The following is a 12,530-nucleotide window of genomic DNA, read 5'->3' on the forward strand; positions in this document are numbered from 1 at the left end:
ATCCAAGCCCTGTGATACCTCCAGCATTGTTACGTTGCTCAACAAGGTGTCTGACATCTCAGCTAACTGAAGAAAGAGCATCTAGAGACAGTTCATGCATCTGAGTATATTAAAGCTTTTCAAAGGGCAGGAACACCAAGAGACACGTAGTGTTGATGTAAGAAAGTCGTTTTTGTAGGGGGGAAGACAGGGCTGAGGTGTTAAAAAGTTGATCCACTTCAGGCACATCTTACTCAGATTCTGCAAAAATAGATTAAATTTTTTTTTTTTTAAATTGTGATTTCTACAGCCCATACCCAACTGTGCTCCAACAGCTGCTCTGCCCAGTGCAGCTGTGCAGAAGGTTGGGTTCCACTTCAGGTGAATGTGGGTAGAACCTAGTCCCCTCATTCACAAAAAAGGAGCTCCTGAGAAGTCACCTGTGACAAAACCGGAACAATACCTGTCTGCAGAAAGGTGTTTGATTAAGGCTTAAATTAATTTAATTGTTCCACAGAAATAGCTCAAAATTACCCTGGCAGTGACTTAGAGGGCTGCTTCTCATACATTATTCCTAAAGAACATTTGGGTGCATCAGCAGACCAAGCACAGAGGGGTGGTTTCCCAGCAGCAGCACACCACCCATTGTGGTTCCCTTACACAGGGTGGACCAGTGATTAAACATCGGATCCCTGACAGGTGCAGTAAAACAACAAGATAAACCAGGGATAAAGCAGACAGGGCAATGTAAAAATAAACCCCAGTGCCCCTCAAACAAGAGGGCTCAAAGGAGCAGGCACACCAGGAAGCACCAACTATATTTGTATATTTTCTTTTTAGTCTGGATAATTATTTGGGCAAGCAGCTGGGCTAGAAGAGGAAGCTAGCATTACTTTAAGAAGGTTTGGGGTCTCTGCCTCATCAGCTCTCTGCTGCGGGAAAATACACCTCTGCCAAAGAATCACAGATGAGAGAGTGCTCAGCCATGTCATAAATATTCCTATGAAGCATTATTTAGCTTGCTGGATTACAGAATTTTACTCTCATATATAAGGAAAAAGGTAAAAATGTTTTGCAAATGTTTGAACTTCACAGCTCAGCTGTTGGCAAGCTTATTGGGACAAAGTGTTACTCAGGCTCACAGGTAAGCACAGCAGCCCTATGGATGCAACAGACCTAAATCAGAATTTTAATTAGTTTAAATTGAACTTAACACAGACAAGAGAGCAAGCTTCTGATTTACAGCCCTTGCAACTTGGATGCTTAAAATCTGACAAAGTAAGAAGTAGTGTTCACTTTCCTTAAGGCAGGTTCATAACATAATTGTTCAATCAGTGAATTTGAAACTGATGAAGTAGTGCCCAGGGACAAAGTCAGTGTTGGTTTTGAAATTATTCACACTACAAAGTGTTCAGAAGGGTTATAGAATGAGAGCTGCTTACTGATAATCTTAAATGTGGCCTCTTCAGACAGCCTCAAAATGCACCCAACCTAACACACTTGAAGAAAGTAATGTGGAAACAGCCAACAAAAGCACCAAAACAGAACCATTGCTTATGTAGCTCTGCAATTGTACCTTCACAAGCTGTTCTTAAGCCTTCCTTTTGCACAAGTAACTTCTGTGTTTAATAGAGGAGTTGAACCCCTTGCTTGCAGACCTGGTTGATATTACCAAGTGCCACAGACACATAGGTGTATGGTCACAGTGCATGCAAGGGGTGACAGGAGGGCAGCCACCAGCATGCCCTGCTCTGTAAACCAGGCTTCCTTGCCTCCTGCAGGCACTTTTAGGTGCATGTGGTCCCAAGGAGCTCCAGATGACTGCCTGGGACTGGCAGCACTTGCAGACTTTTCCATGTGGTTTTAAGGATGACTGTGAGGAGGCTACCAAGGGACAATAAGTATCTGCCCAGTAGCTCTCAAGAAGATCTGAGCTATTGCATGCAGCTCTTAGTGCCAAGGCATTTTCCCTTAGAGCTGGTAGCTGGGATGATTCTCAGTTGTACTATGCAAAAGCTTCATTATCAATGTATGTAGCTTGCACTTTTTTTTTTTTTTTTTTTTTTTTTTTTTAAATTACAGCTCACTTTCCTTCCCACGAGTGTTGTGCAAACAGCCATACAGCAGGCTGCTGGCCACAGCATTGCACAATATCTTGCAATAATATGCAGCTTTGTTTTATTCCCATGGCACTGGCCCAGTAGCTTTGTGCAGTGTTGTTAGAGCTTGCATTTCACACTGTCAGATGCAAAGGTGGAACACCATGGCAACTGATCTGATTATCCACATCCCCCTGTATTTGAAAACTAAATTAGCAACTCTGGTACAAATTCATTGTTTTACCCAAGAGGGAGAAAAAAGAAGAGGATCCCTTGCTCCACATTTTACCACCTTATTCCCTTGATGTTCCAAAAGAGCTCAAAGTCTTTTGTGTAGCACCACCAAGTAATGAAACACAATAAACCACACTGTATTAACTTAAACCACTGTGGTTAATAACACCAGTGCCTGGAGGTGAATGGCAACAAATATCCAGCTTTTGCCTGTTGATTATTGCAGATCCCAAAGGATGGAAAACCACAGACAGATCCTCAGATTTGTTTTTACTGGGGGGAAGACTGTGGCTTTTTGCTTCCTAACTCGACATTTTCATCCTCCTCCATGGCTAGGTGGCAGCTGACACAACCATCCAAGTCAGCCAAACACAGGAAAGCTTTGTGTGTGGCCAAGATCTTCACTTCCATCAGAATCTGTTCCTTTCCATCCCTATGACAACTCCACCACAACACATAATTGTCACCCCTTGAGATTTAGTTCAGCCAACCAAATCTACCCACACACCTACCATACAGCTAGCCTTACCTCTGCTCTCCCATTGCAGCTGTGGTCATCCTTCACCACTTTTACGGTTCCTGGCTTGGATGGCTTCTGTCATCTCATCTTTCCCTCCTCAGCTCCTCCTGGCCCCTCAGTATCCTCAGCAAGAAAAGCCAGTGTAGCCAGCCTGCCAGAAGCAAGCCCTAGCTGCCTTCCTTGCAGGCCTGACAAGCTCTCTCATCCCAGAGGCAGGTGGTCCTGGACTAAATTAATGAGAGGGCACCTCCCGCCCAGGCAGCTGCAGGTGGGGTTATATTCACAGGGCTGCTGTCAGCTGAATGGATGAGGATACCAGGTCAGCCTGAGTTCAGAGAAAAGCCCAGTACCCACAAAAAGCCACTGTTCTCAGTCCTGGACAGCAGGATCCTCTGAAGGACCATCCATCAATCCATTCATTCTTCATTTGTGAGGGGAAACTGAATGCAAAATAATCCAGTGCATGCTAAGATATTGCCATGCACAGTATGCCTATTGCAATTTAATGTATCAGAGTGCTACCGAATTGTCATAAGCAAATTTTAAATACTCATAGTTTTGGCTTAGCAGGTACTGACTGTTGTATGTCCTCAGTGGATTAATTACTGCAGCAGAGAACACGAGTGCTCTTTCACACTCCTACATTACTAATACTGGCTCTGCAAATTACTTTCTCTGTTCCCTTTTCATTTTTTTCAACAAGTGAAATCTGGTCAGGCAACCTCAGTTCCAACTATCAGCTCTACCAGCTCTACATGCCTGTGTTTGCATATTTAATGTTTCCACATCTGATCACTTGATATTGATGTTTTCTAACCTGAGTTTAAGACCAATCTGTTCTTGGGGAGCCTACAAAGGGATGCTCTGTTTTTGGAAACACGTGGTGCAATGTAAAAGCCATAAGGCTGTTAACAAATAAGAGTAAGGTGGAAGAACAAAAATAACAAAAAATCCCACAAAACCCAACCATTCACATTAGAGCTGTTGGGTAACAGAACCTGAAATCTTTGGGAATCTCTCTTTATATGCCTCTGACATATTCTAGGCTCTCCTTTGTGCTGTGAGCCCTGCCTGAGACCCACTGTAAAGCCAAGCAACACAAGAGATGAGTGAATGGCAGGCTTTGTCATTGTGTCAGACACCAAACCCTTTCCTTTTTAACAATTTGGATTTTTAAGGATTCAAAGCTCAATTCATAGAGAAAGAGGCTTTTAACCATACAGTATTGCAGAGTTAAATTAACTCTCCCAGCCTTGACACTCCTTCCTTACATGGAAGGGATCTGTTAAGTACAAGCACGTATAAAATATCCATGGCTTTAGAAACGATTCAGTGTTTTAGGGCTTAATCTTGTTCAGTACGTGATGAGCTTTCTGAAGTGTGTACAGTCTGTGCTGGCCTCTTGGAAGACAAATATTTCCCCCAATTTACTTCAAGCACTCAGAAGGTTAATGCTGTGTCTTTCCTCTGAGCAGAGAGAGGGCGTGAGAGGGGCAGCAAGGAAAAGTCTGAGCCCAGCCAACATTCCCACTGCCTGAATAGTGGACATATCCTGACCACCAGTCTTGGATTTTACTGTTGGCCTCAGCCTTCACATGGGAGAGACCCCCCCCTGAACCCCGAGCAGCCCTGGCCTTCCCTGGGCTCCCACCAACAAGAACAAATGCTGAGGGTCTGCCCATGGGGTGCACCAGGGAAACACATGGATGCTTCACTGACAGAAAAACATATAATGAAAAATTTAAATAATTAATTACTTATGTATAAAAATTATGTATGTATGAATATATGTATAAACATTCTATATTTCAGAACTCTGACCTTGCTGCTGGCTCTTCCATCCTGGACTGGCACATGCACTTAACAAGCACTTGCTGCCAGCACATGCCCTGGGCAGAGGGCTCTGCTGCCTGCTCAAGCAGTGCCAGAGACACAGCACTATCCCCATGCTACCACCTGTGGCATGCAATTCAGTCACTTATTTTGCACTCATTTTTGTAGAGCTGTTGGAGCAGCTGGGGAAGTTTTATGTTCATCTTTAAGAGGAAATCTAGGAATACTTGGTCCTCATAAAATAATGTTCCTTTGGTTGGTTGGTTTGGTTTGTTAAGAGCAAAATCTTTCAAAATTATGAATAAATTTATCACTAGTATTCTTTTGATGGGAAAGGGGAGACAACAGTGCCACACAAGGGAGTATTATTTCACATTAGTTGAGACAAGATGTTGAGGATTTATAGCTGATCTTTTGTCTCTGATCAAAGACAAATGGTATAAAATTGATATGCATGCTTCTGTCCTGACAGCAAAGGGCCTTGGCACAACTCTCACTGAGACCTAAGGGCTCTGGGGAATGCTGCTCTGTAACATCCCTCAGCATGAAATGGTCTCTTGCAATTCATCTCCCTTTATTTCCCTTAAATAGCAGCTCCAAGACTACAGTCTCTTTTTGTTTTAGCTGGTTTCTTTTTTTTTTTAAAGTTCTTTTATCCTCAGCTGAAGCTGCCTGTGTTCTCATTGGAGCAGACAGTCCGTAGCATGGAGGTTTTCTCCCCTCAGCTCTATTCTCTTGCAGCTCTCAGCAGACTTGGGGGCAAGCTGGGGGCCCTATGGAAAGCTGGGCCTGATATCATCCCACCCAGCACAGGGCCAATGAACATCCTCCAGCACCAGGCTCCACCACACACCTACACATTAATGGCATCCTAATAGCTTCTGGGGACTTTTTAAAGCTTTATTTGTCCATGGTAAATAGCAGCTGTAATGTGACAATTCACTTCAATAGATGTCTCTGAGCCAGGAACCTTATGGTGCCAAAGTTACGGAGAAAAAAATAGTTTGGTTTAAGCAGGTACTATAAATCTAAGGGAGGTAAAAGCTCCTATTTTGATTTCTGGGAGACAAGGCACCCCTGGTGCTGGGGTCAGCTGTGTGCAGGGGGCACCTGTGTGGGCACCACATCCCTGGGGCACAGCTGACCCTTTCTGCCAGCACCGGGACAGTGGGAGAACCCAAATCACTGGTGCTGGCCACTCTCTTCCTTTGAATGTGCCCATGCAACAAACATAGTTTAGGAAGAGATTGGGAGTACACACCCAGTGCCACCAGGATATAATCTATCGTAGTTTGCTCTGCCTTTTATGTGGGTCCTCGCCTGCCATGTTTGTGCAGGTGTTTCATTGCTTTCTACATGCTCTTTGCTGCCTAAGGAAATGAGACTCAAATGATCATGTGTGTTCCTGCCTCTGTATTTCTGCCCACAACCTGGTGGTGTGGTGGGACTCTCAGAGATGCTGAATCCTTTCAAGTTATTTAAACTAAGATGCTGGAGCAGAGAAGACTTCTTGTTGGAGGTTAATGAAAATATTTCCCTCACACATGAGTTGCAGCAAAAGTAATTGGCTCTGTAGAGAAGGCACCACCCAACATTAAACCAGAGGGGAAGTGAGTGCAAAAAGTGAATGTAAAAAATTCCAAAGATAAGTGTGGAAGATAATTCATCCCTTCCTGAAGAAGTACATGTAAGTACTCTTTGTAAATTTGAAATGGTCATTTGTCAGATATTCTCTCTTTTCTATGCATCTTGGAAGTCCTGTTCACTACATGCTTGTGACATTAACCCAGCTATCTTGTGCTGGCCCACAAGGCTGTGGAACACTGGCCATCACATCACTGCAGCTGGCAGAGGCAGCCTTGTCCTTCTCCCTTTTTGCCACTGCCCATGTTTTCAAGTCAGTGCAAGTGTTTATGCAGCCACATTGCAAACAAACTCAGCAAAAGAGTCTGGACTGAAGCATTCTGGGACAGGGAAGATTTCAGCTGGGTCAGTTCCTGCAGATGGCTATGTCATCATCAGGGAAGGGATGGCACAGAACGTATGTCCAAAGCATCTCTGTTTAGCAATAAGACTGCTAAAACCTAGAGCTGTAGACAGGTAACTTTGGTCAAATCTTTTCTCTTTTAGTCATAGGGACAACTTTTGTGAGCTCTCATAGAAGTGCATTAATCATTCAGCTTTGTGTGTGTGTGAGAGAGCTCATCCCTAGTGAAGAGCATCCTGCCCTGAGTGGAAGAGCTTACTGCTAATGCTGCTGCTCTTGGTTTGCGTTAAGATTGTAACTGGAAAAGGTCAGGGCAAGAAGTATGATTCCTGCTAGGTGTGTTAAACCAACACAGCTGTCTCACTGCCAAGAGGGACTGAAAAATGATCATATGTAAGGGGAGAAAGCCCCTCCCCCCAGTCTATTAAAATGAGCCATGAATGCAATAGGAATGTGGTAAGTCAGGGCAATATGCAAATGGCTGCATGTCCCAGAAACCCTAATCCTACCAAGAATACAGAAGATGTTAATTTGACCATCTTTCACAGCTCATAAATCTATCTGTAGCAAAATCAGGCTGCCAGATGTCATCCAGTGGCACTTCTTCGAGTCTGGCAGTCTCAGCATAAGTGCCTGATCATGCCTCAGTAAAGACCAATAAAAAACATTGTTTGAGTGGCCCGAGAGCAGCTTCTCACATTTTGCTACAATAGAGGAAAACAATGGAAAACGTGAATGACTGATTAGCAGAACTGGTGGTCTCTCTTGTGCTGCTTTCCACATATGGAGCTATAGACCTCACATGCCTTACATAGTGTTAGTATGCAGATTAATCTTAACAATTAGCAGTAAAGTCTCCTCAAATTAATTTCTTGAATCCTAACTTAGAAATACAAACTGGACACAGTTGCTTTTCTCTCAGGAAACACTCCTTATTTATTTAAACTACTTAAAGTGGCAAACAGCTCTTATTATGATTTCTTACTTTTATAATTTAACATTAAGAATAGAAATATTCTATTTAAAATCAAGCAAAGTTATCTAAATCAAAGACCTCTACAGATACATATTCATTTTATCCTTCTCAAATAGAGGGTTTAAAATTACCAGTTGCAATTTAGGTTTTTTAGTATCAACCAGAATTAACCTGATTTGTACAATGAGGTTGGTGAAACCCTGGCCCAGGTGGCCTAGAGAGGTGGTAGATGCCTCAATCCTGGAAATGCTCCAGGTCAGGTTGGACAGGGCTCATCTAGTTGATTTCCCTGCTCATTGCAAGGAGGTTGGACTAGATGAGCTTCAAAGGTCCCTTCAACCCAAACCATTCTATGATAATTTGGTTTTACAGGGTGTATATTTAAGCACCACAGCAGGTATCTTTGTGTGACTTTCTTGGGAGCAAGCTGCATAACCTTCACTTTTACCTAAACTGGAATGATTGTGACTATCACAGGACTCCGGGTCACATTGCCATATTACAGAGTTGGGCTGAAAAAAGAAACCAGGCAAAATAAAAGACAATGCAGTAGCTAAACATTCATAGAGAATCAGGGAATACCAGCAGTAAAAATTATACTTGACTGTCTGCTATCTGTGGGTACAGAGAGACTCACAGAAACTGCTGTTCATTTAGCATGTGTCTAGAGGTCCCTTCCAACTCTGATGATTCTGTGATAAATTGGGAAGTTGACATACCAGATTATCTTGGCCACTCCTGATAATTATTTTATTTATTATTACCTTAACTCTTCTGTGCTTGCAAAACTTGTCTTTATTTATTGTTTTTTATTAGTTGTTTTATTCTTTCTCCCCTCCTGACTTCTCTCACTTACCAACATTACCTCTTTTTAGTGTAAAACCTGTTAACATCAAACCAGTCATCTACATGCTTTTTCTTTTTGACTTGCATTCTGCCCTAGCTGTCTGTAGCTTTTTCTGACCTAGTGAGCTACAAGAGGAGGGAAGAAGCCCCTCTACTCTCAGCAGTACCACTGCTTATGCTTCCTGGAAAGTGCCAAGAAGAGGCACGCACCCTCAGCTACAGCGTTTCTCCTGCTGACACCATCTCCACCTGCTGCAACTCCAGCGTATGCACAAAAAGCACAACTACCAGAATCAGAGAGGGGCAGACCTGAGGCAGCCTCATGCTCCTTATCTTTGCTGTACTCTTGCATTTGATGAGGATAAATCAAGCCTTTATACTCTTTTACAGGTATGCAGAATGCAAGCAGCCCGTGGGATTCTGCTGTTGTTTCCAGCAGAAGAGAAAAAAAGGGTTTCATTACATCATCTTCAGGAGATAGGCAGAAGGAGAAATGCCTCCTTGGCTGCAGCACTCTCACTGATGATGATGATGGTCTGCTGGAAAAGTCACATTTTAACTTTCTCTCAGCTTCTGGGTGAATAAAGCAAGTGAGAGAGCGAGCAAGTGTGTGTGTACTCATTACACACACATACGTATACACACAGGGCATGGCGTTCAACAGGCAATTCAGGGTAGAAAATACAGTGGCAACTCTTTTATACAGGTGTTCTTTCCATTCAAAATTAGTGCCAATATACCTCTTGAACACGCATGGTATGGATAATATTAAGTTTTTCAGTTATATATTGCAGAGAAGTCTGAATTAATTACTTTTTAGTTTCTGGAGAACTATGGTCAGAGGTACAAGTAAACTTTTTAAGAAAAAAACCTAACATCTTCAATTTTCTTGTTGCAGTAGATGCTTTTGTTCTTAGTTTTGAAAAGACTAATGTAAAAATAGAAAGTGTATATTTTAGTTTTCTAGAACCTAGATAGCTGGAATTTTCAGAAGCAATTTTATTAGTTGTACTCCCAAGGTACTCTAATCACCCTTGATTTTACTAAACATTTGCTTTCCTGCCCTCTAGTGCTCATATATACTTAATCATCTAAATAAGTTGGGTTTGGAAACCTCGTACCATGTAAGTGGTCATATAGAGATAAAAATAACTTACTTATTGTGGTATTAGAAGTGATCTGAGCAGTACTTCTGTTGTTGCTCATGTATGTATCATAGTGCTACCTATATGCAGCTGTCTGAAAGGTAAAACTTGATTTTACAAAATGAATGTAAGGCAGTTTCCTTTTTCAGTTTGGACCCATATAATGCAGTTTTAAATGCATAAATTGAAGCTTACTTCTAGATTTATGATTCAAACGTTTTCACTAGTAGCTACAGCTGTTAGTTAGCTATATACCAAACTACAACTTTCCACAATATTTACAGTTTTCATCCATATTAAAAGCTTTTCTATTTAATGCAATTAATTTCCTCTCTTACGATGTAGTTTGTTAATAGTGTTGTGCATGCTTACATTTAAACCAATGGGTTGACATCCTACAGCTGTAATTACTCCCATGCTACCAGAAAACCAGTGAAATAAATTTATTTAGTGTTAAATGGATATGGAATGCTATACAGTACATGTAAAAGACACTTCAAGATGAGTAAAGCAGGACTAATTGCACAAGAGATTAAAGGTTCACCTCAACAGTCAGTATTATCAAATCATTACAGCTTTCATCTTCAGAGTGCAAGGTATGTCATGCAAAAAAAACAGCTCAAAAAGTCCCTAGACAAAACCAACATTGTGGTACCACTTTAAATGCTATCATACCACAGTATTTTACAAGACATTAAGTGATCATTCATACAGAATGAAGTATTTTAGCAATAACAATAAAGTTTCAAATGTAACAGGTTTTGCATGAACACCAATTCCAGCATTACCATACCTAAGGAACAGGCAACATGCTGGGAGAAAGTACCTAAAAATCAAAGCTTTTTGTATTCATAGCCAATATTACTTTCTGCAAGAGCTATGCAATCTTGTGATTCAGATTCCCTGCATAACTGGGTAAGGTTCAATACATTTTTACACAGAGCATCACCACATATCCACCACATCAGCAAGACGATTTCATTATCTTGACCAGTTACTACATTTAAAACCATGGCTATGACAACATGCCCTGCTAACAAATTGTCTCTAGGACAGTGTCCTGTATGTAGAATAGAAAACAACTAAAATACACTCCTAACCACTTTAACCCCAAATGAACAATAATTTGTATTTACATACTTTTGAAATATGTAGGTAAAAACTGCAGGTGGGAGAGAAGCAGAATACACAAGAGCTACGACAGGGCTGACTGACCTGATCGGTGCATTCAGTAACTCTGAATGAAACTGCAACCTGGGGTTGTACTTTTTGTACTCATCCTCCACACCAGGGCAACTGAAAGCAGCTGCTGCTGTGGAAGAGGTGCTCATCCCACTTACATGCTCCTTGCTCAACTGCTTGAGCACAGCTTAAACCTTGCACCCCGACCAGTTGCACTCAGCCAAAAGCACTGCAGATAACCACACTTTTACACACCCGCTTCAACTACAGCTTGAACATTAACGTGGAAGAAACACAGGAGATGACAGGATGCTTTTTGACATTTACACCTCACAATACTCATATCCTGAGGGCACCAACAGGTAGAATTATTTACCAAAATAAGCATACAAAAAAAGGCCAAGTTGTTTGCCCTCATATTAGGAATAAGCTATTTAACTTCCTGGCTTAAATGTAAGCAAGAGGAACTCAAGAAAGACCTCCTTGAGGTTAATTTTCCAACTACATTCAAAGAAAATAATTCACTAAAACTGTAACTTGCAAGGTTTACTAGCCTTGAAGTGAGGATACAGGTTAACTATACCTATAGTTAAATAAAAGACTTCAGAAGACATTTTACAGAAACAAAATATGCAACTCTAGGAAGTAGGTCAAAAAACACTTTAGGATTCAGCTGGAACATTCTATTTTCATAGACCATCATTCTCAGGAATGTGTATTTTATAAATTAAAAACACAAAACAAAAATTTGTGTATTCAATATGAAATTGGTATTTCTATACCTCTCCAGATAAAATTTGCTTTCACTCTCACAAGTAAGTGGTAGACCTGAAAAAAAAACGGCTTTTCAAATCTATCGTGCATGCGAAAACATGATTGATGAACAAAGATGAACAAACCAACATCTGGAAAAAAACATTTTGTACAAGGCTGCAGTTCTCAAACACTTATATTACAAAGCAATGTAAATAAATACCAGGCTAGTACAAAAGCTCTTATTTACAGTTTTACAAATGAAAACATTTTCAGTGTAAATGCAGTGTTTTAAAGAACACAATATTAGTAAAATGAGTTCCTGTATAGAGCATTACAATTTCTGTTAGATTTTAATGTGGTACTATATAAAACCATTGTTTCAATTTTTTGTTTATAATTTAGTACAGCCAAACCCCAGTTTATGCCTGGAATGGTATCTGTTAAAGTGCTGAAAAAGAGGACATTTCTGAAATTTTAGAAAAACATACTGTACATATTAAAGCTTTATAAAGTTAAAATTGGTATATTTTGTTCACATTTGCTACCACACCACCTGTGGATGAAAGATTTTCAACAACTTCTAAATAACAGGATGGCAGTCACTGGTATCTTTGCATCCGAAGTCTGATGGTTTCCCACGAGTAATTTGTCTCAACCTTCAGTGGTGGCTTCAGGTTTCATGATCTGATAAGTAATCAAGTATTCGGGATAAGCCTGGAAGAGTTACACATTCCTTAGTATGATTTAATTTTCTGGATAAATTCACAATTATTTGCTAGAGAAAGGAAAGAGTTATTTGTACCAAAGAAAAGAGAGGAAAATGTCAAAGGTAGAATTCCTGGAGCATCCAGGAAACATGGATCCTTTCACCTGCAACAGTTTTAAGACAAAAGCAAGTCCTAGCAACTCAGTAGTAACAAAAAAACCCCAACACATTACATGCCTTTAAAATAAAAGTTGAAAAGCCGAACCA

General features: G+C 40.9%; 1 protein-coding gene across 1 annotated transcript in view; it reads right to left on the bottom strand.

Moving 5' to 3' along the window:
- Positions 1-10,047: 10,047 nt before the first annotated feature.
- Positions 10,048-12,530, bottom strand: part of TNKS2 (tankyrase 2) — a 28,700-nt gene continuing 26,217 nt past the window's right edge. Inside the window, exon 27 of the mRNA XM_071748724.1 lies at positions 10,048-12,271. Coding sequence (XP_071604825.1) covers positions 12,209-12,271 — 63 coding nt within the window. The 3' untranslated portion in view covers positions 10,048-12,208. The remainder of the gene's footprint in view (positions 12,272-12,530) is intronic.

The sequence above is a fragment of the Heliangelus exortis genome, chromosome 7, assembly GCF_036169615.1.
Source record: "Heliangelus exortis chromosome 7, bHelExo1.hap1, whole genome shotgun sequence".
NCBI lineage: Eukaryota > Metazoa > Chordata > Aves > Apodiformes > Trochilidae > Heliangelus > Heliangelus exortis.